Genomic DNA, 24,217 nt, shown 5'->3' with positions numbered 1-24,217 from the left:
TCCCCTTCAACTAAAAGAACACATGAAGCAACCAAAAAATTTGCTCGTCAAGAGTCTATAATCATGGGTATTGATTTCAACAACGAAGGAACAGTTTCTGAATTGAATCATGTCTATGGGAACTCTGATGAGCCAAGTTCATTGAGGTTTAGCTATCCATATCGATGTTAGGGACAAAAGTGACGGTGCAGCCGACTACGTTAAGTGGTGGAGTAGATAACTAATTGTTTGATGGAGAAGAAGTTACTTTTCAATTTGATTGCACGGCATAATAGCAAAGACCGCATATAGTGCCAACCTTAATTGAACTTATTGTACTTTTCAATTGGACTGCAAACAATCAACAAAATGCAAATAATTCATAGGCCAGCCACTACTTTATCATGTTGCTAGTTCAAACATCAGACCAAAGAGACTGTTATAGGATTGCTTGGAATAAGCAAACTCCACGATACCATCCCTTTGGTGATTTAGGGCCTCGTGAATATAATTGGGTCACGAAAAAACTTTTTATCTCTTATAAGAAACACCATACGTATTGGGTAAATTTACAACACAAACTAAACATTCCATACTGATAATCTATTAAAAAAAAGTGGGGATAAAAAATCGGGCCGATATTGGAAATTAAAGGTGGGATTTCATCCTATCCAAGAGAGGGAAGACAAGGGTTGAAATTTGGTCATCCACATCCGATTTCACTTTTTTTTGTGCCAAACTATTTTGCCCAAGGTGAACCTCCTCATCCGATCCTAGGCGCATGTTAGCATGAGTTGAGCATACGACTAGGGAGAGGAAGGAATTATTGTGGTTTACGGGAAGGAAGACAACCACTCGATTTTGCCCACACCCACTTAGAAAATCAAAATCACCCTTTCTCTCCCCCAATTCTCACCCATTTCCCCCCTCCCACCACCACCACCAGCAGCTCCTCCGCTCTTCCCACAACCTACCCTCTTCCTCCTCTAATGGTGGTTAGCTTTCTTCTGTAATCTCTCTCTCTCTAACTTCTATATAACGCCCACAGTTTACTAGTACTAGGTTTGAGTTATCTTCTGGGGAAGATAAGAAATTTGTAGAGGAAAGAAAGAACAGATGTCTGGGTGTGGTGATAAATGATGATGATGTTGTTTCGGAATTTGATTCAATCTTCTTACTGTTAGGAGGAGGAGGAGGGGGTATAAAGAAGAAGAAGATGGGAACAGGTAGTGATTCAAATGGATGGAGTAAAGCAAGAGGAGTGATTTTGAAAACAATGGTATTAGTAGGAGGAGCACTTCTTCTTAAACGTCTCACTAAATCTACCACTCGTTGGGATCACTCTCGTATTGTTTCCGATTCTCTCACTGGCGACAAGGTACTACTAAACCCCACCCCCCCAAATTCTCAATCAATTTCTCATTTTCCAATTCTTCCCTCTTTTTCAGTTTTCACAGGACCAAGCTTCCAGAGATCCTGATAATTTTTTCAATTTAAGGTATTCATTCGTTCATCAATCTTCTCTTTCTTACCTTTTCTTTTATTGCAATTAGTTTTAATCATCAAACGTTATTAAGAACTGACACATGATTATTAGTTTGATTTGAAGGAATTAAACTACTCCCCTAGTGAATTTAGTACTCAGGCTACTGCCCATGTGAATTTAACACACGAATAGGCCTCAACTCCTTCAGTGGGTGGGTTGGCTACTAACCCGTCCGAGCGAGCGATGATGTTGTTTTCTACATTCTTCAGTACCCAATTATTTCTTTTCTCCGATGATTAGTTATACGTCGTGCTTTTATCAATTTGGCAATTTCTATATTTAGGATTTTGGAACTTAACTTGCATCTACTTTTACTTCATTATTGAACTCTATATGAAAATAGAATACTCCTTTAATTACGATGCTACAGTATATTTTTTGTCATATATCGGACGATCAATTTTGACCCCATTGTGTTTCTGTCTTTCTTCAACAGAATGCTTACATGCCCAGCAGCTGAGATGGTTGATGGTTCTAAGGTTATGTATGTTGAACAAGTGAGTGCCGCTGACTAATAAATGATACTTAAATTCAGTGTTTTCTTTTCCAGAACAATTTTTCTAAACAATGTAGTTGTGGTCTCAGGCCTTTTGGAGAACTCCACAGAAGCCATTCCGGCAGGTAGGGATTTCTATGTGAGATAGATCCTTTTGTAAATTGTGGTTGTGGCGTTTAGTTTACTGAGAACTTATCAATTCCTTCTGCAGAGATTTTATATGGTAAAGCCTTGCACGAAAGAGATGAAATGTGATGTTGAGGTAGGATCCATGTTGTTTCTTTTGCTGTACTATTACGATTTTCTGAACATGATAATTTCGGTATTGAGAAACTAGCATTTGGTTAATGTTCTAGTTTAGACTGGTTCTCTTCTACTTCAGAGTTCAGACACTAGTAGGTCGTTAAAGTAGTACTTTTCTTATGTGCTTGGATATGTTTCATCTTTCGTGCTAAGTATCACAATATAAATCCATATTGGCTTGTTTTTTGCACCAAATAAAGTAAAAAATGATTTGTAAAGTTTTTTAAATTGGATAGGTGAGTTCATATGCCATTAGAGATGCAGAAGAGTACAAGAACTTCTGTGATCGTCCAAAGGACCAGCGCCCACTACCTGAGGAAGTTATTGAGGTAAGTGTTTTTTTTTTAAATTAACTTCGAGTGAAACAATTAGACCCTCTGCCTCAGTGAAATTGAGGCTGTCTAGTCATCTATTTTTCTTTTCCTTAACCTGCTTATAGTAACGTTGGGGTTAAGTCATTAAATGATAAATTCTAGCTACTCATTATATAGGATCGACATTGAATTAACCCAAGCTCTCTAACAGTGCTTATGCTAAGGATGAGGACCGTTTCTTCTTCTAATTTTAGTGACTTTCACAAAGTACATCACTACATCACCCTTACTATGCACGCTTATTACTTTCTATATTCACTCTAGGTATTTGGACTCTCAAATTTTCGATGTGTTTTTCTTTTAAACGTTGAAGTAATAAAAATGAAGAGAAGAATAAGAGAGGAAGACTAGCAAAGTTGTTAGAAACTAGCAAAAGAGAAATAGAAGACAATGAGAAGAGATGAAAGTTGGATTAACGATATAACTCAAAAATAACAAGTTATGACCTCCTAAAAGCTTTCCTAGCAACAATTCCGAAAATTAATTAAAAAATTAAAACTGTTCCTATTCTGTAGTAGAAACCAAATATAAGTAGGAAACTAGCAAAAATATATCCTAAACGCAATCTGTAAACTTCACAAAATGTAACCCAACCTACTGAAGTAGTAAATAAAACAAAATGAGGCAAATAAACCATTGAATATGTTTCATGATTGTACCGCTTCTCCTAGCTGAGCTGGGCTTGGGTACTCGGTTGGATTACATCGTACAGTCCTACATCAATATATCTATTGTGTCCACCCATGCAAGCCCACAATAAGTGTTCTTGGGGAGGTTAACTGTAAAAACATAAAGCTGGTTCATGCCATATGAGAATATTTTTAGACTTCTAATCTGAATCAGTTAAGCATTCATTAAATAATCGTAGCATCTGGGAAGGTGAGAAAGAGGTAGCTCCCCCCCCCCCCCCCCCAGTCAATACAGTCAATACAGTCAAAACATAGCACTTGCAGATGCACTGTTTAAGATGATTGGTCTCTATGGGAGTTGGAGAAATTTGTCTCTTGGACTAGTGTTTCTATATCATGAAAAACATAAAGGTGTGAGTTCTCTCGTTTTGTTTCTTATTGTTTGTGTTATAAACAGGACGTCGCAGAACATTTGACAACTATTTACTTAAAGCGATGTGAACGTGGGAAGCGTTGCTTATACGAAGGATCAACTCCTGAAGGCGGCTTCCCGAATTCATGGGTATATACAAATTTCGCTCCTTCCTTTCTTTTTGACTCCTCGCGCCTGTTCCTCTAGTTCTTGAAAGCTGTTCTGTTATTACATAAACGTGAGTTTCACACTGACCTGACCTATTTGGTTTCCAGAATGGTGCATCATATTGTACATCTGATCTTGCAATTCATAAGAATAATGAGATACATACTTGGGACAGGGGCTACGATGAGGACGGTAATCAAGTGAGTTATCAGAATATTTCTTCCAACTTCACTAACCCGTTAAGGTTCTTTCTGCTGACCGAAAAAATAATAACGATGTGTGACTATTGTTTCATTTGCAGGTTTGGGGAGTAAAGAGAGGTCCATACGAGTTCAAACCAGCACCAGCTTTAAGTTTCACGGACAAGTTTTCTCCTTTAAATTTTCCGCCTCCATTATCAATGGGAAAAATAATAGAAGGTTCATTTGTTTTACAAGAATGATCATCTGTACGTATTAAATAGCTAGTGTAAAATTTGATTAGTTTTCTTATAAAGCTTTTATTTTGGTCTTATAATGGTCTTGACTCTTCTTTTCAATTCCGTACTTCTAAATACATGTTAAAAGATGCAAGTAAGCACACAAACTCTAACTCTTTCGATTTCAATACTTTTGTCCGAACACCGATTCACCACTTGAATATAAACAGAGGTTTATCTCTTAATAATGAAGATATAAATAGTCTTACAGAGAAGAATTTTGTTCTATTAACTCACAACCAGCCATAGTATGACAGGAAGAAGCAGAAACAACAGAAAAAATGGAAAAGGAAAAAAAACAACTCTCAGTGATCACTTCTTGTCTTTGCTATCAGGATTTTTAGAAAGCACTGTTGAGGTAGAAGTATAAGCCGGCCAATGCTGCAACTCCGACTGCGATGCCTATAGGCAAAGCTCGACTGCACAGAATGTTCGAAGAAAGTCAGGTAATGGTGAATACATAATTACATCCATCTGACAATAAAAATTTAGAAGAAAATATATCACCCATAGTTGAAAATCTCGGAGTTAGGAAAATGTAGTTACCCGATTGCCTCGTCTTTCTGTAGCTGTGCTTTCCTGGCTTTTCGAAGGTCTGTATCATTTGCATTCTTACTCACCTGTGGTTCATAAGCTCTGAACCTTCGTTTCGGAGCACCACATACTGCAAAAACATTAAAACAAGTTGTCTAAGTTATTATATTTATCGTTACCCTTTTCTTTTGTAATTTGAGCGGAATTCATGACTTTCATAGGAAGCACATGTCTGACAGTTTAGTTGTAAAATTTACAAACTAGCTTAAACAATTCATGGGAGAGTTAACTAAATTTACCAGGACAGAAATACTTATCAGGTTGCTTCTCAAATGGTGTCCTGTCTTTGTAAATATACCTGTTTGCAGAATGGTATTACGATTTAGTAACATCCAAGAACACATAGGGATGTAAATGAAACATGATAGAGATAGAGATGACCCGCAGTCACGGCAAATGTAGGATTGCTTGGAAGTGACACGCATGGAGAACTTAGGTGCTAGAACTGTTTTAGCCTGTGGCGGTTGGTTAGGAGGAGAAAGCAAAGAGAGCTGAAGAGATGAAGAAAAGAATGATGATTTGAGGGCGAAGCGATCTGAAGGTTGTCGTAGACCGGCATGATTACCATTCACCGTTAGAAGAGAAGGAGAGGTTGATGAGACAGTGATGGTGGGTTTGAGCCTTGATGATGCTGCAGTTGCTTGAAGGGCCATTCTGCTCTTTCTTCACTAATTTCTCTCTATTTCCCTTGTGTGGGAAACTACTGTGTTTTCTTTTTCTTGAATGTTATGTTTTGAGACATAATATGAGGATGAGAAGCAATGAGAAGATAAGAGAGATTATGGCAAGTAGCAAAAGAAGAAGCTGAAATACCCTCTTCTTACTTAGCAAATTATGTGACAGCGTGGCTCTCTTCCTCCCCACACACGCCTATCCCTCTCTCTCACTACACTTTTTTGTTTGGTGGGACTCCACACATCACAAGTTCCTTTATCACAAGAAATTGCCCCTAAGTGATCAGGAAATGGCTAAGCAACCCAACAATTAGTCTGATAAGTTATATTTAGACAAGTTCCAGACTAAAGGTCAATAAGGGTACGTCAATACTTTGTTGCCCAAGTTGTTGAAAGTGCTAGACATAAACTCGAAAAACCCTGAAGTCTCAGGTTCGAATGAACGTTCTATTTCAAAAAAAAAAAGTATTGATATCCGTCAAATTTTCTAAAATAGTAACTCAATAGCTAATCACTCAAGTAATGAGTTGTTAAAATAAATAGTTCAAATTTCGCATATCAATATTACTTCAGAGTTGGACTAAGAAAAACAAAACATTTTCGATTAGGCATATCGTTTAATAGACAATTAATATATTAAAAAATGACGAGGCAAACCCCATGAACATCGATGGACAAAATTTAACCGCCCATTCAACGATCCAGATGATGGAAAAAAAACAAAAGAAGATAAGAGGCATTTAGGGGTAGTTTCGTGTAAATAAGATGTCCATGATAAAATTTTCAAAACCCACAAGAGAAATGAAATTATTAGAGTTTGGGAATCATAACTTTATCTTTGTTGGTCTTCTTCTCTCACCCTGTCCAACCAATGGCTGCAATAAAGTTCCTTCTTTCTTCTCCACTTTTCTCCTCCCCCTCTCTCAAAACCAGTAGACAGGAAGCAACCCATCAACAACAACAACCATGGCTCCAATCCACCCCATCCATTAAACCCACCAAAAGGCTCGTTCAGGTTCGCTTCTCCGACCTCCTTCAAGAACCACTACTGCTCTCCTCGTCTTCTGAACTTGTTGATAATGTTCTCCTCCCAAACCATCCTTCATTGTTCTCTCTTGCAGCAGAGACAGGCTATTCTTTAGCTAGCTATTACACTTCTCTTGGCCTCTTTGTCATCTCTGTGCCTGGAGTATGGTCCCTTATCAAACGCTCTGTCAAATCCAAGGTAAATTCTCCCCATTTGTTTTCTTATATAATTACTCATTTTGTTATTATCACTTCTGGGTACGTTTCAATTTGGTTTTTTACTCAATGAGTTCGAAACTCTCGATTAATTTTGGTGCAGGTGGTAAAGAAGACATTTGTTGGAGGAGAAGAAGATGAGATGAAAAAGAAAGGGCCAAGTCAAGTTGCCGGAGAGATACTCTCTTTCTTCACTCGCAATAACTTTGTGGTATCCGATAGAGGCGAGACCATTACGTACGTCTTTCTCTCTCTCTTCATTCTGTGTTTCTTTTTTTGAAATAGTAAGATTCCAACTCTAGTCTGTTATAACTTTGTCTTTTGAATGATTGAAGGTTTGAAGGGGAAATGGTTCCAAACAGAGGTCAAGCTGCATTATTAACTTTCTGTACATGCATTAGCTTGGGAAGTGTGGCTCTTGTTCTTACAATTACAGTTCCTGATGTTGGTGATAAATGGTATTACCTTACCATCTTGAGCCCCTTGGCGTAAGTGAACCAAAAACTCGTTCTTCTGCTTTTTTATTTAAGTCAATTATCAAAGTTGACTCGAGATCTAAATTAACTCGAGTCAGATTTCAGAATGTTTGTTTTTATATAACTAGACTGAAGCACTAATTCGGATGGACTCTATTTCAAAAAAATATATAATGCAGAGGAGCGTATTATTGGAAGAAAGCATCGAGAAAAGAACAGATAAAAGTGAAGATGATGGTGTCAGAAGATGGAACTCTCTCTGAGATCATCGTCCAAGGCGATGACCAACAAGTTGAGCTTATGAGGAAGGAGCTTCAGCTTAACGAGAAGGGAATGGTGTATGTCAAAGGCATCTTCGAGACCTAGTATATTTCAAGATTTGTTCATTGCTTGATACCAATTAATAATCGAATTTTGCTCACTACAAGGATCGAAGAAATGAAAAAAGAAAGAAAAGAGATGAGTACCTTCTTCTACCTTCGAAAATGTTCTATATTCAGTACAATTTTGAGTTGTATCGTCAATTTCTTGTACTAAATATTCAGATATTCTTACTCTGATACTGAGGAAAGTATATAGTTAACAGATGTTTATGAAAGTAACAGATATTTATTCCAACTAACAAGCTTTTGAAGCAAACCAAATCTAACATTACTACATAGATATGATCACAATTTCAAACCTAATCGAAGTATAAATTCAGCATAACACAAATAAACTCGATTGGCAAATCATCACTTGTACTATATGTTCGATTTTAACAAACAAACAAACAGCAACCTGCTTTATTTTCAAGTCAGTTTGGCATCTTTAACATGAAATGCGAAGCTTACAGGCTAACCAAATTGAGGGAGCTTGCCTTCTCTGCCAGGGTAACGAGAAGACTGTCGAAACTCTTCATGAAAGAGTCTACTCCTTCCACTTCAAGCTGAGTTCCGACTTCGTTCCAATCAATTCCTAGTTTCTCAAGTGCACTGTAAATACCTTCAGCTTCTGAAACGTTTTGGTCGATTGTTCTTAAGACAATACCGTGATCAACGAATGCTTGCAGAGCTTGGTCAGGCATGGTTGAGACCTGTAACAAATAACAGGTTAACAAACTCTATTTCATAAACAATCCTATTATTCTAGCCAAAAACTGTTGAAAGGAGAAGAGAACAGCATAACTGTCCATAAATGAGAAATTGGTCCATTGAATACGAGAAAACGAGAAGGCGGCTTACCGTATCGGGTCCGATCAGAGGAGCTACATAAAGGGTGTCTGAATAGGCTGGATTCTTGACACTGGTTGAGGCCCAAAGCAACCTCTGCTTCTTGGCTCCTTTCTTGACTAGAGCCTCCCATCGAGGCCCAGAGAATTTCTTCTGGTATAGTTTGTATGCTAGTGCAGCTTGAGCCACTGCAGCCTATAATAATTCAAAGTGCAAAACAATAAGATTTTGGCGCATATCAAGATTTTTATGCCTGCATATTTTATGTGATATTTGATAGATATGTATCTCACTTACCTTCCCTCGAAGGTTTAGAGCTTCCGGAGTTCCAATCTTCTCAAGCATCTTGTCAACAAGGGTGTCGACACGACTAACAAAAAAGGATGCGACACTGGTAACCTTAGAGAGGTCACTCAACCCAGAGGCCTCGAGACCGTCCAGGTAAGCATCAATTACTGCTTCATATCTAGAAAGGGAGAATATGAGCTGCAAAGTACAAGAGAGAGGCAGTAATTAAGAGACGCATAAATGAAGATGCTCTATGGCAATCTGTAGCATAAATGAAACAAGTTTCAGTACAGAAATATCATCAAGAGGAAAGAACTTTTCATGATGATGCAAACTATAGATATTAATGATTTGAGTAGGTATGTGACAACAGATGAGTCAAAATGATTTGACACTAACCCTAACCTAGGCCCCTAGTTTAACAATTTGTTTCTTCAGAGGACAGTAGACCAATGACAGATTCAATGGTTGGATGTCACAGAGGTCCTACATAAGTACATAAGATTTAGGAGTAAATGACATGAATCTAACAGAATTCATCTACTGGTCAACTAAATTACTGAAAAGACCAAGTACATATAATATGTCTGTATGAACTTACAGTAACGTTGACACTTATGCCAAGTGAAATAACATCCCTGATGGATGGAATGCAATCGGCAGTTGCTGGGATTTTGATGTAAACATTGGAACGCTTAACAACTGAATGGAGCCATTTTGCAGCCTCTACAGTTCCTTCTGTATCATGAGCAAGTCGAGGGGACACTTCAACTGAAACATAGCCATCACTAGCATCTGTTTCATCATAGATATGCTCAAAAAGCTTGCAAGCATCTTGGATATCCTTTATCACAAGTTCCCAATATGCGTCTTCAATGCTTTTTCCCGCTTTAACAAGCTCCCTGCGCAACTTACGTGATTAATTTCACAAACATGTAAGAAACGCCTACTTGAAAAGGTTAGCAGCTATAAACATCATTATTCACCATGACCCTCTTTCTGATAGATCGAGTAGAAAAGAAACTTTTGTGAAAGAAACAAAGGGAGGTGGAGTGTAGATAAATAACCTTCTCTTTCCATCAAAAGGGATGGGAGGGAGATGAATTACCCTAATAAGCTTGCTGTATTTTTACTTGTTTAGGAGAATGACCGCATTAAGTTAAAATTTCTAGAACTAGCGAGAAACCCATCTAATACATATATCACTACTATCTGAATAGCATATAAGGTATAACAGTATTAATTATACAACTCAATGTTGGAAATACCTGAACTGGTCATTGTAAGCACTTGATGTTGATATTGCTTTCTGGAATATCTGCAATTAGGTACGAAAAAGAGAGTTGAGTAAGATCCCAAATAATATATCTAAACCACAAACACTTTGTATATTATTGTCCACAAAACAAATGAAGCTTAGATGAGAGAAACAGATGCCACATATACTGTTAATTTCCAAAGAGAAGACTCTGAATTACCGCTGGGTTGCTAGTGACGCCTCTAACTCCACTCTCAATCAACGGTAGCAAATCTGTTACAGGTCTGCAGAGGTTATCATACCAGGGACTCTGTCCTTGCTTCTCGTAAAGATCATGGAGAGTAGTTCGCTTTGTTTGGGCCCCGTTTCCATCAACTATGGAGGATTTAACACTGCAACATAACGTAGTCGGACAAAATGAGAAAATTTTAGATCAACAACACCAATCACCTAAATTATTTGAATTAAAAAAATAAGTCATTAAAGATTGTCATACTATTTAAAAAACAGACAGTTTAATTGGTTCTAACTTGTATCGTTCATTCACAGTTCATAACCCACAAATTTCATGGTTCTATCAACCCATGCTACACAAATATTGGTCGATCGACCAACCGGTACCGATTCGTTTGGGAAGCTACTTGATCTACATACCCAATGACCCAAATATTCCTCTAACAGGGGAAACCCAAACTACCACAACCTCACCCAATTCTTCCTCTATATTATGCTATTTCCTTAACCTATCAAGCTGACCAAACTAAATAAGATCATCAACCAAAAACCAAAATGAAAAACATGGTAAAAGAGTATTTTTCTCCAAAAGTTTGGATCTTGAGCCAAAGAACAAACTGGCTAAGCTGCATGCACTGATGCTCCATAATGGATCATGACAATACGAATTCAAATACAAAAATCAATTTCATTTTTTTTTTTCTTTGCCATAAGTATTACTACTCTTAGAGAAGATCATGATCATAATATAAATATAACATAATCTGATTAAACATTTCTCATCAAGGAAATCAAATAAGAACATCACAATAAAATAAGAGGATCTCGATTCTGGATGGACTTACAGAAGATCAACGACAACAAGAAAGGCCAAATTGAAGATAAAAAGAGAAAGAAGGAAGTGAAACTTACATCAAAGAGGTTTTATTGGCAGATCTTCGAAGAGACAAGTTGGAAATGGAGAAACCTCTGTTGATGATGGAGTTTGAATGAAAAGCAATTGAAACTTTTGGTTCAAAGGATCTCAAATTAGTTGATGGTGATGATGTGAAGCTAGGGCATGAGAGCTGAGATATGGAAGCCATGAAGAGATTAGAGAGAGAAAGAGAGGAATGAATAATTTTAGAGAGAGAGAAGAAGAGTTTATAGGGTTTTAAGTTTGACTGTATAAAAAAGGTGGAAATATTTGGTAGAGGTGGTGGGTGGGTTTGGGTTGGTAGGCGGGGGAGTGCGAAACGTAATTTCGCCGGATGGACGCTTTTTATATTCTGGCGACTCACGGATCTCACGGTTGAATTATGACCAAATACGCCCTTGTTCAAATACTACTAGTACTATTTTCGGCTACAAATAGGTGTAATTTTTTGAATATTACAATCGGATGACTATATGTTGGATAAGGATAAAATTTAACCATTTAGAAACAAACTTTACTTCCAATTTTAACCTGTTTTTTCTTTAAAAAAAAATTGACATTTTAGAAAGTTTGGTTTGGGTGGATTTACGAGAAGTTATTTCTTTCTTATCAAAAATTATCATTTTCGGTTGTATGAGAAATTTATTGCACGACAAAACAATCTTTCAATGTTTGTTAATATTGTATCTAGTTTTTCTCAATGAAATGTGTATGTAAGACAGGAGACCATGATAATTACATAAATTACATAAATTAGAATGAAATAAATACATAAAGTACATTTGAATCTGCGCCACAAGCGAATTCAAGAGACCATGATAATTAATCTTTCAAAATCATAATAGTCAGGAGTGAATAACGGTCAACCAAATTTATCAGAGCGAACCGCACTGTATCGTGTTAGGTCTGAACCAAACAACGTTTGACGCGCTCGACTGAAAAGGTGATCAACCGATATCGATTTGACTCCGGTTTGGGATTTTTGAAAATCGCTCATACAAAACTGACCCAGCTATACAAATATGTACTATATAATATTATAAATTAGTAATCGATACTTAACAGGGGACGGGGAAGTAGAGACTTAAGAAAGCATGCGACATGATGGACGATGGAGCTTGACAAATTCAAGTTGTAACTTTTGGATCATTTCATTGTCAAGACCAATGAAATGGGAAATGTCAACTCCTTTCAAGAGAAGCACATTTGATTGAAGCTTCACCAAATCCTGGTTCTAACTTTGGTAAGTCCAGATGAAGGGGCTGGTGGTACAGTTATACTATAATGCCCCATGAGTCTATCCAGATGGCCTGTTTTGACAATCAAAGTCTAAGTTTATGGGTATGGAGTTTCGATCTTTACGTAGACTCCATGAGTCTATACAAATGGCCTCGACGCATAATAAGTTTGAGAACGCACATATAACCTAGTTTCAGACAATTCTCCAAGCATGTCAGACTATCACAGTCCCTCCTACCTTGGAAGATGAGTCGTCCTCGATTTTGATATCATTGTGACGCCCCAACGTTATCACTGATTGATACTGTCTCTGCTTTTGCCACTCCCACCTAAGTCTACGAGTACGAGATTTGTTTTTGGTAAAGACTCCACGAGTCCATCCAAAAGACCTCGACACTTACTTAACTTGAGCTTACACATATAGTCCAAGCTCCGACTCTTTCCCAAACTCTCGGCCATGAGGCGCCTCGGTTATGATACCATATAGGACGTCTCAAGCCTTAGCAGTTATCTATATCGTCTTCGTTTTTCACACTCAACCCCAAGTATCACGAAAAACGAGTCACTTGGCTAGGAACAAAACTCTGTACCCTTAGACTTAGGTTTGGATATAAAGCAGAGACAACATCGATAACTGTTGATACTTCGAGCATTGCAGGAGGGTAGGCGGTGAATTAGGTTAAACCCACCCCACTCCAAACCTCCACCCACACTCTCTCATTTGAAGGTGTAAGTGTACAGGCCAACTCCACTTAGAACTCTAAGGGTGTCACCCTAACAAATTCATCTCCATTGAACAATTGCAGAGACCACCAAAATGAAGTAAAAGAGGTCATTGGATTGAGGGTTCGACTCTTAAAACGTCCAAGAGTCGCGCCCCTTGTATTCATCTTTTCTCCCGCCTCCGGTTGTGATGATCTATCTAGTTGATTATGTACCTTTTATTATTTTTTATACGAATATGTTATTATATTGTCTTTTGGGCTTTAGCTTCACCAGACAAGACAGGACAATATTAAAGAAAGCTAACAATGACCTAGATGCTCCACACTGAGTCACTGACCCTGTCCCTGCAGCACTACCTTAAATTAATCCTTAATTGGATTTGTAAATCCCTTCTCTTTGCTGGTTTAAACTAGGTTTCCTTTTTCTAACTCATATTTATCCCTTAACAAAACTAGATTGAGAATTGCAATGACAAGATACCAGTAAAATGTATATGCTTGTTTATGACATAAGTTGCAGTTTCATACCAACTTCTACCCGATTCGACCCAGCAATGAACTAACAACCATTCTCTACAAAATCAAGATATACAGATTTTTCTCATACAACAGGTCAGCCCCATAACTGCGACGGTACCAACCTCACGAATCCAGGGCAAGCTAGTTCATCAGAAACAACAACAAAAAGGAGAAGAAAGAAGTTGAGAGACTAAGGAATTTGCTGCAGCTATTACCAAGGTTTCAGATCTCCAACGGGTCCAGCAGTCCAGTTCAATATCTTCTGACCAGGGCTCAAGAAAACACTCTTATCGTGCGGCAATTTACGAGCAAGCCCATTAAGTATCTGATGGAAAGCATCTCCTGGTTGTGCTGGTTGTGGGAACAACATTGCTTGCTTCATTGATGGATTGGCAAGTAATCTCTGCTTCCTCAATATTACCTCTGGCGGGATAGATGTCAGAATCGTATCCAAGTTAGGAACATCTTTCTCTGCTACAAATACTCCGATTTCCTCCCAAGGAATTGCATCTGCAAATGGTAAGACAATGTCGTCTGCTATGATAACAGGAATGCAGCCAAAAATTACCCCTTCGACCAACCGAGGACTCCACGGGGCCCATCCAAGAGGACATAAACAGAAAACAGCTCGCTGCATGTCTTCGTAATATGTTGTAGGATGCTCTGTTGAGATGTCAAAGAGTGGGTTGTTCTTGAAGTTCTCCCAAACCGCTGCTCTTGCACCTCTGTTTATTAAAATAGACAAGTTAGATGATTAACATTTCTGAGATTCGAACACGTGAAATCAACAACTTGACGTAATTTACAAAAAAAAAATCTAGACAAAAAATAACAAGGAGAAACATTTACAGAAACTTTCGGTAGATTCCGATGACATCGGTTGTGACATAAATTTGTGTACAAGAATATATCACTCACAAGCAGATTAAGGAAAGCCAGCTACCTACCAGGTGGATCCTAAAGATGGAATAGGGTGGCATAGCTAAATTATATGCAGCAATTAAACTACGGGATTCAAATCCCACGGATCCCGCAAAAGAGATTGTAAGTATTAATGTTGACCAGAGGTCTAACTGTAAGCTTGTTTTCTTCTCTAAATATGGAAGGAAGTACTGTACCAAGGTGAATTAACCCTCATTTTCAGAAGATGGCTTAGATTAGGTGCATGTAATATTTTGGTAACTTTGTCAGTTTAGTAAGTGTACCTTGCGTAATAGCCACCTTCTGGATCATTTCCAACGTCATAGAACAAACCTCGAAAGTAAACAAATATGGACCGAGGAACATCTGGAGGGATCAAGTGGGCTTGCATTTTCTGTGGAGGAGCATATGGTGGAATGGTGATCGAACCCCCTTTCAAACAGACATGATTCTGCTGTCCAAAAGTCTGAACCAATGTTGCACGCTGGAGCATGGGAAGAATTCCACGTTCAATTGCTTTCTCTTCCTACACATGAACAAGAATATACCACCAGTGAGTTACAGCGAAGAAGAGGCAATCACAGTGGAGGACACTTCCCAATTGCCATATTTGCAATATGCACAAGCTAACATTACCCACTCCGCCAGATGATAGGCATAGATGGTAGGACGCGTATAATATTTGATACAAATGTAACAGGGTGGAAGTACCCCTAAAAATCTGATATATGGTATATACTCGGTAGCTCCCAACCATCTGTTTGACGCAGGGAGTATGGCTTCTCTTTCTTAATCTAGAAACAAGAGCTCCTCTAGGCAGATAGGCACATAAATAGAAATTTTCTTACTTGATAATGAAAGCAGGCTCCGAAGTCATGGGGAACAACAAAGAAGTGATCTGCCCCTTCCGTCCGATTCCAATAAGGCCAGTTTGAGGAGATTAGCTGAATTGCACTTCTCATCATTCTTGGAGATTTGAAAGGTAGAGGTAGTCCATTCGGTGTCAGGTCACAGGTAGTGTATACAGGTGTATAGAACCAATCCGCTTCTTCAGGATTGAGGGTTCGGACAGCACTAGACATCAGAAACCGATGCATGAAGATCTCAGCAGCAAACATGTGGGTGAGGCACCTTTGGTCCTTCTGCAGGATCTTTTTGTTGTATTTGCTTGGAAGCTCATAAACAAACACCTTTAGTCTTCCTACAGGATCATCTTCTAAGACATCACCAGCACTCCCTGCAGCAAATTTAAAGCATAATAATTAATTTAACTCAGTACTTGACAACGGAAGCTTCTAAGTGTATTTTAAACACATTATAAAATTATGGACCTTCATAGTTGGAAAGTGATGACAAAACTACAAACCTCATCATCTTATGAAAATCATAAGAAAATCTTGAAGAATATATTACGACCAGATGTAGAAACTAAAATCAATTGTTGGTTTAAATGCTTAATACGATGAGTAGATTTATCAATAAGATCTGATATTACGTGTTTTATGGAAGAATTAATAAAAACACAGTGACGCAGCAAACATCTAAATTCTAATTCTAACATGTTTGAAACATCATATCAGTTTAACAACTTTCAGAGACCTAGATCTAACTCACTCGCTAAAACAATTATAGAAACAGTCCATGCTGGAGAACCTCTTGTCTTGGAGATGCGTTTGAGGGTCAACGTTGCAAAAGGCTGTTTTGGAACTTACCTTCTTTGTCATAGTTTGGTTACTCCGGAAGTAACGGAACACCAGAACTTCCGGAAACCGTAGAGACTCATTAGAAGATATCATTGTCAAGATCAACTTTAGCATCTTTGTATGGGCTATCAATGAGCTATAATTTCCATGTATTTATGACTAACTCAGACGCATTCCTTTAGTAAGGCGTCCATTTTAGTGTCTCCCGGTCGTTTCTTTTATTCTTAATTGTATTCATTCTTCGTTTCGAGCCTTTTTACTAATATTCTGCCTTTCTCAATAAAAAAAAAAAACACCAAAATAGGCAATTCTGGCTCAACTTGGTTTACCAAATCATTTATCAAATCTACTTTACAATGAGGGAGTTTCGATCCTAAATGATTGACATAACATTTGGAAATCTTATAGGCTTAATTAACATAGAGTGACAATATTGTAACTGAATGAATCAATCCTGTATCTGTAAAAGCTAAGTATACAAATGAAGCTAAAGAAACCAATAATTAGTCAGTCAATAATCACCAACAAAAACTCTCAATTGAGCCCATACTCTCACATATCACTCTACAAATCGTTAGACAACAAACTACCCACAGACTTGATAAAAAGACCTAGAAATTACAATTAACGGTAACCACAAAAAAAAATCACAAACCCAGGAAAAAATTGAGCTTCCAATTTCACATTAAGATACCAATAGATCCAAAATGAACTCTGAAATTACAGTTATTAAGGAAAACCCCAAAAGAGATGGGGAAAAAAATCGAACCTGAAATCCGTTCTGTATGAGTCTGATCGAGTTTTTCAGCACCAATTCCCCAAACGACAAAAGAGAGAAGAACAAGAAGGGGGAACCAAATAGAAAGCTTCATCTTTAATCCTATTGAAATAGAGAATCACATAGAAATCTCAAAAGAATCAAAGATTGATCTCTTGAAATTGTTAATCAATGAAGATGAATAAAAGTTTTATAGTCAAGAGTGAATAGCTGGAACGTCGTTGAGGTTGGTAGTTGAGAGAGATTGCTTAGGGATTAATTTTTTTGTTGTGAAAGGGAAGAAGAAGAAGAAATATAGGTTTCAGGTACTGATCGAGAGAGACATAGAGAGAGAGAGAGAGAGAGAGAGAGAGAGAGGGAGAATTTACTTTAAAGAAACAAGGAAGAAGAGATTTGGAGAAAATGGTATAAAAATAAAGAAGAAAGATGTGACTACAAATTAAGAAGTTTAATTAATTATAGGGGAAGTTCGATGACAAGTACATTTCACTAAACAAAACCCCCCCCCCACCCACCTTCTCTACTTCTATACCTACAAATTAAGGGCAAATTCTTCTAGTGTTAAAGACAAGATATTAAGGGGTTGCCACTAAACTTTCTTAATTCACAACTAAGTATGAGTTGAGTGTTAATGGGATGTTACGACCTAGAGCATCTCCGATGCAAAACTCAAATTGTTCTATGTGTCAGGACTCAATTGAGTTTCTCTTTCGTCGAAGTCAATATTGAGATCTTCAATTCAAAATACATCTTTAATTCAACACTCTAAAAACTTAAAAATAACTTAGGTGTCATTTCTTAGATGGATAGATTTGCTTTTAATATTGAGTGGTGAGTTGAGATCCTAGAAAGAAATCTCAAATATTGAATTTCTTCTTGAGATATCTCAACATTAAATGATGTCACATAATTTTGAGATTCAAATTGAGTGTTGCATTGGAGAGAGTTTTTTACAGAACACTCAAAAAATCCTATGTAACACTTTGAGTTTTTCAATTTGAGTTTTGCATCGGAGATGCTCCTAATTGGTCAATAAATCCATCTTCTCTAGTAAACATTTTTAACTGAGAACTACATATCTCTCGTGCTTCAATGACAGATAACGCGGTGGAGCTACCTGCACATGTCTGGTTCGATCGTGTCATACAAGTTGAAGGTTGTTACTTTTATTTATTCTATCGAGGGTTAATGGGTTATCAACGGCGTAAATGTTGAGTTTTTATCTTCTCGTGGGTTTACCATCTCACAACGTGCACAAATAAGTTGACGTTGTCAAACGCAACGTGCAAAAGGGTGCTTCTAAAGGGACCGGGCCAAATAGTTGTAAGCGAATTCGACTATGATCTACTTTAGTAGTTACTCATGGACTTAAGACGGGTGTCTAACCATCGCAGCAAAGGCTGGTGGATCGTGCAAAGATATTGATTGGCTTTTTTGCATCAACAGAGGTCCATTTGAAATTCGAAAAACATAATCTTTGCCAAATAACATTCCACTCATTTGGTCCTATAGAGACCAAATTTTGGTGCAACAACCCTTCATATTTTAAGACAAAATAGTTTGTTGCACATAATTGTGCTAACAAACTAATAGTTTATTTATGAAAAATTGAACTACCAAACTTATTTTAGTATTCAATACAAAATTCCAAGTGATTTTGAATTAACTGGCAGACAGCAATTGAATGGAATTCAAAACCAGGACATGACCCTTCATGTTTTAAAACCAAAACAAGAAGGAATAATTAAGCATGGGTTCTACAACAATTTTAACCTGCATTATTTCTTAATCCAGAGCCACAAAACAACTGCTCATGCTTCAATTATCCAAGTTAAATACGACACCTCCGAACTAGATAAACGTAAAAAGATAAAATAAGAGTGTCAAGGAAGTTCTTGCAACATCAGGTCTTTATATTTCACTTATGAAAAAGAAAATTATCGGATCGACCAAGAAAGAGCCAACTCTGAAGATTACTTAACCAATCAATAGCTTGTTATCTTCCAAGAAGCTGTAAGTTGGTACCTCCAAGTTGTATGGTGCAGGGCCTTTACGAATCCTGCCAGAAATGTCATAATGGGATCCGTGGCACGGGCAAAACCACCCACCAAAGTCTCCAGCATTAGGAAGAGGGATGCAACCAAGATGAGTACATACTCCAACAACGATGAGCCATTCTGGGTTTTTAACCCTCTCTGAATCCTGTTGTGGGTCACGGAGGGATCCCAAATCGACACTATTCGCCAGATTGACATCCTCATCAGTTCGACGCCTGATGAAGACAGGCTTCCCACGCCACTTGACAGTCACAGTGCTACCCGGTTCGATGCTTGATAGGTCAACCTCAAGGGAGGCTAAGGCAAGTACATCCTTACTGGCAGACATACTCAGAACAAACTTCAGGACCAGTAAACGAATCAAGGAAGCATAGACGAACCTTCCACCTGTTAAAACAAAGTAAGCAAATGCCCGCTTGCTGGGATCTCCGGGTGGGAATCGTTCATGGTTGTGATCATCATACACAATCTTCGAGGTTGGGTTCTTCATAGCTGCCACTGTTGCGGGGATGTCTGGGGTCATACCCGTATCAGGCCTTGGAGTCAGAGAGTCCGAGGCAAAACCTAATCCATGAAATCGACAAGTTAACAAACAAGGAACCACATTACATACTGGATGATGCAGATAAGAAAAAACTAACCAATAATGACAGGCAAATAAACACCATTTCACCAAAGCAAATACACGAGGGAGAAAGGTGGAATCAATTCAAAGGGGACAATCCAGTAATAGACCCATATGTCGTACAAATCTGTAAATGTTTGACGATTCATTTTTCTAGAAACTATTCAGAATATTATCTCTCTACGAACACACAGAATGTTCTCTACATCCAATGAACTGCAGAGAATGTCTAACATATTAATACTAATTACTTTAAGTGATAGCACCTTACCTTCAAAGTTCAAACACACATAACTTCAAAAAACTATTGTGCATACATGGCACAAACATACCCTTCAAATGTTGAGGTCAATGACACAATAATCTTCGTACCTTCGTCACTACCAACATGATTCACGTTCCTGATATCCCATTTGGGGCATTACTAAGATAAGAAATTTCTTCCTACGCGGCTACTCCTAACCACTTCGAAACACTGTGCATTCAAAGCACAAACATACCCTTCAAATTTCAAATATGAGGTAAAAATAACCTTGGTTTTCATACAATGTTTATCTTTTCTTTAAACTCCAATTCTTTCATGCTCGTTGTGTTCTAAAATTATCTTGTCTTCCACTCTTCCTAATCCTGAACTTTCATACAAAGTTTAAGAACCTCATTTTAGCAGAATGTTAATTTGACTCCTCGAGGAGGAAAGGAGACCCCCTATCGTATCAATATCCATATTTCTTCTTCGAAGTTCTTATACAGAGATCAATAATAACCTAAATATTGATACAATCATACAAAGTTTATCTTTTCCTCTTACTCCAATTCTGTCATGCTTGTTGTGTTCTAAGATTATCTTTTCTCCCTACTCCTAGACTTTCATACAATGTTTAAAACCTCATTTTCCGAGAATGTTAATTTGAGTCAATACTTTTGTCGAATCATAATATCCATATTTCTTCTCTAATGGGTCATGAATTCAGTGCTAGACCTGCTGGACCTAAACCTTATTTTGGAGACAGTGGTATATTATCTGAGTTCCACTCATTTCGATCCTTAATTACAAATCACAATATAAAAAAGTTGGACTCAACATCAAATAGCAACCAAGAGCCCAAGACCTCTTATGAAATCAATATCTTTCAGGCGAACTCATCGCTAGCATCCTCATATTACAAGATAATGACATTGAGATAGATAGATTAGAAACCCAACTCCTAAAATGCCCCAAAATGAAATAAAAAAACAATATTTTCAAACATCAACATCTCCAAAAGTATGCCTAATAACAAGACAAGTCATGTAAATCAACATTTTTCAGGTACCAACATCATCATCGTTCAAGACCTTGTTGTTTATAACATAACTCAAGAGATGGATACTAAATCAAATGGGAACCAGTAACTTAACACAGTAATTACAAATCAATCATACCTAATATATGGAATGAATATTGAAGAACACTTGGCTGATATTCAACAATAAAGAACACTTGCCCCTAAACATCTTTTATGATTTAAGGGGCAAAAAAGGGATGGGCGAGACGAAACTCGAAATCAACAAAGACGAAATGAAAAGGGTAAGAGATATAAAGAAAACCCTAACCTCGGATCGGACCAAAATAGGCATATGGGGAGGAGAATCGATGGTGAGGGATGAGAGATTTGGATTCATCAGAGGAGGAGACGTCGCCGGTGAGTAGATTCGGAGAGACGATGGAAGAGGTAATCTGAGTTTGCCTCCATGAAAGAGAAGAGAGTCTTCTTCCTGCAATTCTCAACATCTTCGTTCCTAATTCTTCTTCAGATGTTTTTTTTTTTTTAGGGTTATCTTTGTATATGTTCCTCCACCCCCCCAGTTCTCTTTCCCAAATCGATGGAACAGAAGAAATCACTCGGTAGACAGAAATTGTGGGAGAAAAACATGTAAATCAGAACGAATTTTTAAGCTCCTCGTGTGTACTTTAACTGTTAAATAAAATACATGCGAATAGACAAGCATGAGCCGTCTTAGCTCAGCTGGTAGAGCGCACGGCTTTTAACCGTGTGGTCGTGGGTTCGATTCCCACAGACGGCGTTTTTAGTTTTTTTATTATGAAGTTTTAGGTTTTGCACCCATTTGTCTATAGGCACCACCGCACCACTAACCAAAGAACGACCCTAGCCATTTTGTCTCAAACTGTTAAGTCTCTGGCAGGTAGGTTGCAGAATTGAAAACACTTCTTTCGATTACTTCATATCTTTACACCTCTTCTGTTTAGAGCATCTCCAATATGACACTCGATCTTAACTCGGAGTGCCACCTTAAGACTTTTGGAGTTTTCTTTAAATCTCCTGTAAAGCAAAACTCAACTAAGTTCTTAGAAATGACGTATCGAGAAATCTCAAGAGGACAGACACTATCAACGGTCCAGGTCAATACTAAAACGCCTAACCTAGAAATATGACAAGCTATACTTCTTTAGAGACTGATTCATGTATTAGAATCGATTTTGCAGTGTTTGAACATGTGTCCACCATTTGTTTTAAACTTCCTCCATCTATGAAAAATTTGGTGGTGGCCAACCTCAGTGATGAGGTGCCAACAGATTTAGGAGTAAAAATTTTGCATCTAGGTTTAGTTTTTTACCGCGGCTTTCACGAATAAACAAAAATCGCCGGGGCATAAAGACTTTGGTTAATAAAATTTGACTTACGAGACATATTTATTTTAGGTCCAAAAATTAGCATTGTCATTGTTTTCCCCCCTAATCCATCTTCTCATTTTTTTTTTTCCTCTCCCCTCTCTCTCTCTCTCTCTCTCTCTCTATCCTTCACTTTTGAGATTCAAAAGGAGTAAACTTTACAATTAACAGATTAACCTTTCATAAGTTCACTCTAATGGGTATTCCCACTAACCTAATAAGCTCTTCCCCAAATTTCTTAAACCCTAATCAAATTTACATAGGTAATCGAGAATCATAGAAATAGGTAAATTTAGGTTAAAGAAAACGAAGCGCACCAAGAATAATAGAAGCAAAAGCAGTTAAGATAACCATTTATCATTAGCAACCAATTCCCACAATATATTTGATGAAATCATAAATGAGGGAGTTTCATGACTGTTTTCATCCAATATTCTTGGTCCATTTTGAGTTTCTTCATCCAATATGTTTTATATGTCATAATACTCTATTCCATATGATTTGTTTGGGGTTTTACCTGAATTTCGACCCCTCAGATTGGAAACGAAACGTCAGCAATAAGAAACACCACCAAACTATGTCACGAAGCAGTTGACTACCCATATTGGATTGCTAAAAGTGTATGTAAGAAAGATGGCGCACTTTAGGGTATGCATAAATATCCATCAAATCACAGTCACAGGTTTGAGATATTGAATAATTGTTTATCATTTGGTCTCCACCTGATAAAATCGATTGAAGAAACAAAACTCATTTATGTAATTCATCTTCTTGTTGATTTTGAAAGGAGAATCCATTGATTGAAGATAATCATGAAGCTTTTGGAGTAATTGATGAGAATAAGGGTTCTTTTAATTGGGATTTGAGTTAATGGTGGGAAGGAGTAGTTAGTGGTGGTCACCAGATGGGAAATGAGAGGGAAGAGGAGATATGTTTTTCAGGCAAGACAGTGAAGACATAGTGATAAAAGATGGTGGTGGTGGATGGCGACGGTAGTCGGTGGTTGGAAGTTGTGGTGGTAGGAAATTGTGGGGTGAAGTGATGGGAAGATGAAAATTTAGGGTTGAAAATCAGATTTATTTATGGGTCAAAATTAAATACGTCCTCTTAATCAATCTTGATTGACAAAGTCTTATGTTATGAGACTTTTCTTTATGCCCAAAAACAATCCTATACAAATAGACAATCCACCTAGTTTTTGGAGGGAAGAAAGGGTGCGGATGGCGGTCACCTTATATGCTAATCAATGCGTTTCTTGTGCCTATAGACTTTCCAGTCAAAAGGAATTGACTGAAGTCAAAGGGTGAAAATCTTGGGCTCCTACAGATTTCAAAAGACTTTCCTTAAATAATTTTTGAGTTTATAGACCAAAACTAGGGTCCTAATAGGAGATATAGTCCTCTATAATCCTAAAAAGGATTTCAAAACCTAAATAATAATTTAAATGGATATCTAGTCCTTTTGGTCTCATCTAGAGAGAAAACACAAATCCATATAATACATATTAAAGATTTAATGTCTATATTAACCTTCTTTAATATCAAAACGTGATTTACATTCTAAACTGTTAAAGATATTTTTTCCATTTTTATCTCAACTTTCTCTCTCCAATCACGTTTGAATTGTAACTAACTAATATGTTGATAATATTCCTTAACTGAAATCCGGTAACTTTCCATCTCTCTCTCTAAAAACGAAATC

General features: G+C 37.5%; 6 protein-coding genes and 1 non-coding gene across 7 annotated transcripts; 3 read left to right on the top strand and 4 right to left on the bottom strand.

Moving 5' to 3' along the window:
* Positions 1–635: 635 nt before the first annotated feature.
* CRL (crumpled leaf) lies at positions 636–4,420 on the top strand. Its single transcript, XM_086646694.1, has 9 exons — positions 636–1,357; positions 1,428–1,477; positions 1,962–2,022; positions 2,111–2,146; positions 2,233–2,283; positions 2,561–2,653; positions 3,785–3,889; positions 4,015–4,107; positions 4,209–4,420. The coding sequence occupies exons 1-9, from the start codon at positions 1,196–1,198 to the stop codon at positions 4,347–4,349; spliced, it is 792 nt and encodes a 263-aa protein (XP_086502820.1). The 5' UTR covers positions 636–1,195; the 3' UTR covers positions 4,350–4,420.
* A 121-nt stretch (positions 4,421–4,541) lies between these two features.
* LOC147532756 (Rubredoxin-like superfamily protein) lies at positions 4,542–5,881 on the bottom strand. Its single transcript, XM_086646695.1, has 4 exons — positions 5,361–5,881; positions 5,219–5,277; positions 4,932–5,049; positions 4,542–4,804 (listed from the first exon to the last, which is right to left on the bottom strand). Exons 1-4 carry the CDS (start codon positions 5,630–5,632, stop codon positions 4,726–4,728), a joined length of 528 nt encoding a protein of 175 aa, XP_086502821.1. The 5' UTR covers positions 5,633–5,881; the 3' UTR covers positions 4,542–4,725.
* Positions 5,789–7,989, top strand: CCB1 (cofactor assembly of complex C). Its single transcript, XM_086646692.1, has 4 exons — positions 5,789–6,878; positions 6,999–7,132; positions 7,231–7,383; positions 7,551–7,989. Exons 1-4 carry the CDS (start codon positions 6,525–6,527, stop codon positions 7,735–7,737), a joined length of 828 nt encoding a protein of 275 aa, XP_086502818.1. The 5' UTR covers positions 5,789–6,524; the 3' UTR covers positions 7,738–7,989.
* Positions 7,961–11,793, bottom strand: TRA2 (Aldolase-type TIM barrel family protein). The gene is made up of 7 exons (XM_086646691.1): positions 11,275–11,793; positions 10,349–10,520; positions 10,139–10,188; positions 9,472–9,772; positions 8,880–9,068; positions 8,595–8,777; positions 7,961–8,446 (listed from the first exon to the last, which is right to left on the bottom strand). The coding sequence occupies exons 1-7, from the start codon at positions 11,445–11,447 to the stop codon at positions 8,201–8,203; spliced, it is 1,314 nt and encodes a 437-aa protein (XP_086502817.1). The 5' UTR covers positions 11,448–11,793; the 3' UTR covers positions 7,961–8,200.
* Positions 11,794–13,720: 1,927 nt separating this feature from the next.
* Positions 13,721–17,908, bottom strand: LOC147532753 (putative beta-1,4-xylosyltransferase IRX10). The gene is made up of 4 exons (XM_086646690.1): positions 17,155–17,908; positions 15,531–15,919; positions 14,967–15,208; positions 13,721–14,486 (listed from the first exon to the last, which is right to left on the bottom strand). The coding sequence occupies exons 1-4, from the start codon at positions 17,255–17,257 to the stop codon at positions 13,973–13,975; spliced, it is 1,248 nt and encodes a 415-aa protein (XP_086502816.1). The 5' UTR covers positions 17,258–17,908; the 3' UTR covers positions 13,721–13,972.
* Positions 17,909–18,880: 972 nt separating this feature from the next.
* LOC147532752 (cytochrome b-c1 complex subunit Rieske-4, mitochondrial-like) lies at positions 18,881–21,844 on the bottom strand. The gene is made up of 2 exons (XM_086646689.1): positions 21,439–21,844; positions 18,881–19,784 (listed from the first exon to the last, which is right to left on the bottom strand). The coding sequence occupies exons 1-2, from the start codon at positions 21,614–21,616 to the stop codon at positions 19,141–19,143; spliced, it is 822 nt and encodes a 273-aa protein (XP_086502815.1). The 5' UTR covers positions 21,617–21,844; the 3' UTR covers positions 18,881–19,140.
* TRNAK-UUU (transfer RNA lysine (anticodon UUU)) lies at positions 21,837–21,909 on the top strand. Its single transcript has one exon. It is a non-coding gene; the product is annotated as a tRNA-Lys (tRNA).
* The last annotated feature ends 2,308 nt before the right edge of the window (positions 21,910–24,217 follow it).

This window comes from Eschscholzia californica, unplaced genomic scaffold, assembly GCF_041429995.1.
Source record: "Eschscholzia californica isolate CP2 unplaced genomic scaffold, dmEscCali1.0.p SCAF_6, whole genome shotgun sequence".
Classification (NCBI taxonomy): Eukaryota; Viridiplantae; Streptophyta; class Magnoliopsida; order Ranunculales; family Papaveraceae; genus Eschscholzia; species Eschscholzia californica.
Note: the sequence above shows the minus strand (reverse complement) of the source record. Positions and strands in the feature narration are given on the sequence as shown.

Bases quoted from the DNA above. Each gene is read 5' to 3' on its own strand.
- TRA2 (XM_086646691.1), bottom strand. From the start codon at position 11,447: ATGGCTTCCATATCTCAGCTCTCATGCCCTAGCTTCACATCATCACCA. The intron at 10,521-11,274 runs GTAAGTTTCACT...GTTATGTTGCAG, and splicing joins GCCAATAAAACCTCTTTGAT to TGTTAAATCCTCCATAGTTG. The intron at 9,069-9,471 runs GTAAGTTCATAC...TGTACTTTGCAG, and splicing joins GCATAAGTGTCAACGTTACT to CTCATATTCTCCCTTTCTAG.
- CRL (XM_086646694.1), top strand. From the start codon at position 1,196: ATGGGAACAGGTAGTGATTCAAATGGATGGAGTAAAGCAAGAGGAGTG. The intron at 2,654-3,784 runs GTAAGTGTTTTT...TGTTATAAACAG, and splicing joins TACCTGAGGAAGTTATTGAG to GACGTCGCAGAACATTTGAC. The intron at 4,108-4,208 runs GTGAGTTATCAG...TTTCATTTGCAG, and splicing joins ACGATGAGGACGGTAATCAA to GTTTGGGGAGTAAAGAGAGG.
- LOC147532752 (XM_086646689.1), bottom strand. From the start codon at position 21,616: ATGTTGAGAATTGCAGGAAGAAGACTCTCTTCTCTTTCATGGAGGCAA. The intron at 19,785-21,438 runs GTTAGGGTTTTC...TTCATGGATTAG, and splicing joins CTATTTTGGTCCGATCCGAG to GTTTTGCCTCGGACTCTCTG.
- LOC147532753 (XM_086646690.1), bottom strand. From the start codon at position 17,257: ATGAAGCTTTCTATTTGGTTCCCCCTTCTTGTTCTTCTCTCTTTTGTC. The intron at 15,209-15,530 runs GTAAGAAAATTT...GTTCATGTGTAG, and splicing joins GAGCCTGCTTTCATTATCAA to GAAGAGAAAGCAATTGAACG. The intron at 14,487-14,966 runs GTACACTTACTA...TTTAATAAACAG, and splicing joins GAAGGTGGCTATTACGCAAG to AGGTGCAAGAGCAGCGGTTT.
- CCB1 (XM_086646692.1), top strand. From the start codon at position 6,525: ATGGCTGCAATAAAGTTCCTTCTTTCTTCTCCACTTTTCTCCTCCCCC. The intron at 6,879-6,998 runs GTAAATTCTCCC...ATTTTGGTGCAG, and splicing joins AACGCTCTGTCAAATCCAAG to GTGGTAAAGAAGACATTTGT. The intron at 7,384-7,550 runs GTAAGTGAACCA...TATATAATGCAG, and splicing joins ACCATCTTGAGCCCCTTGGC to AGGAGCGTATTATTGGAAGA.
- LOC147532756 (XM_086646695.1), bottom strand. From the start codon at position 5,632: ATGGCCCTTCAAGCAACTGCAGCATCATCAAGGCTCAAACCCACCATC. The intron at 5,278-5,360 runs GTCATCTCTATC...TTCTGCAAACAG, and splicing joins TACATTTGCCGTGACTGCGG to GTATATTTACAAAGACAGGA. The intron at 4,805-4,931 runs GTAACTACATTT...CATTCTGTGCAG, and splicing joins CAGAAAGACGAGGCAATCGG to TCGAGCTTTGCCTATAGGCA.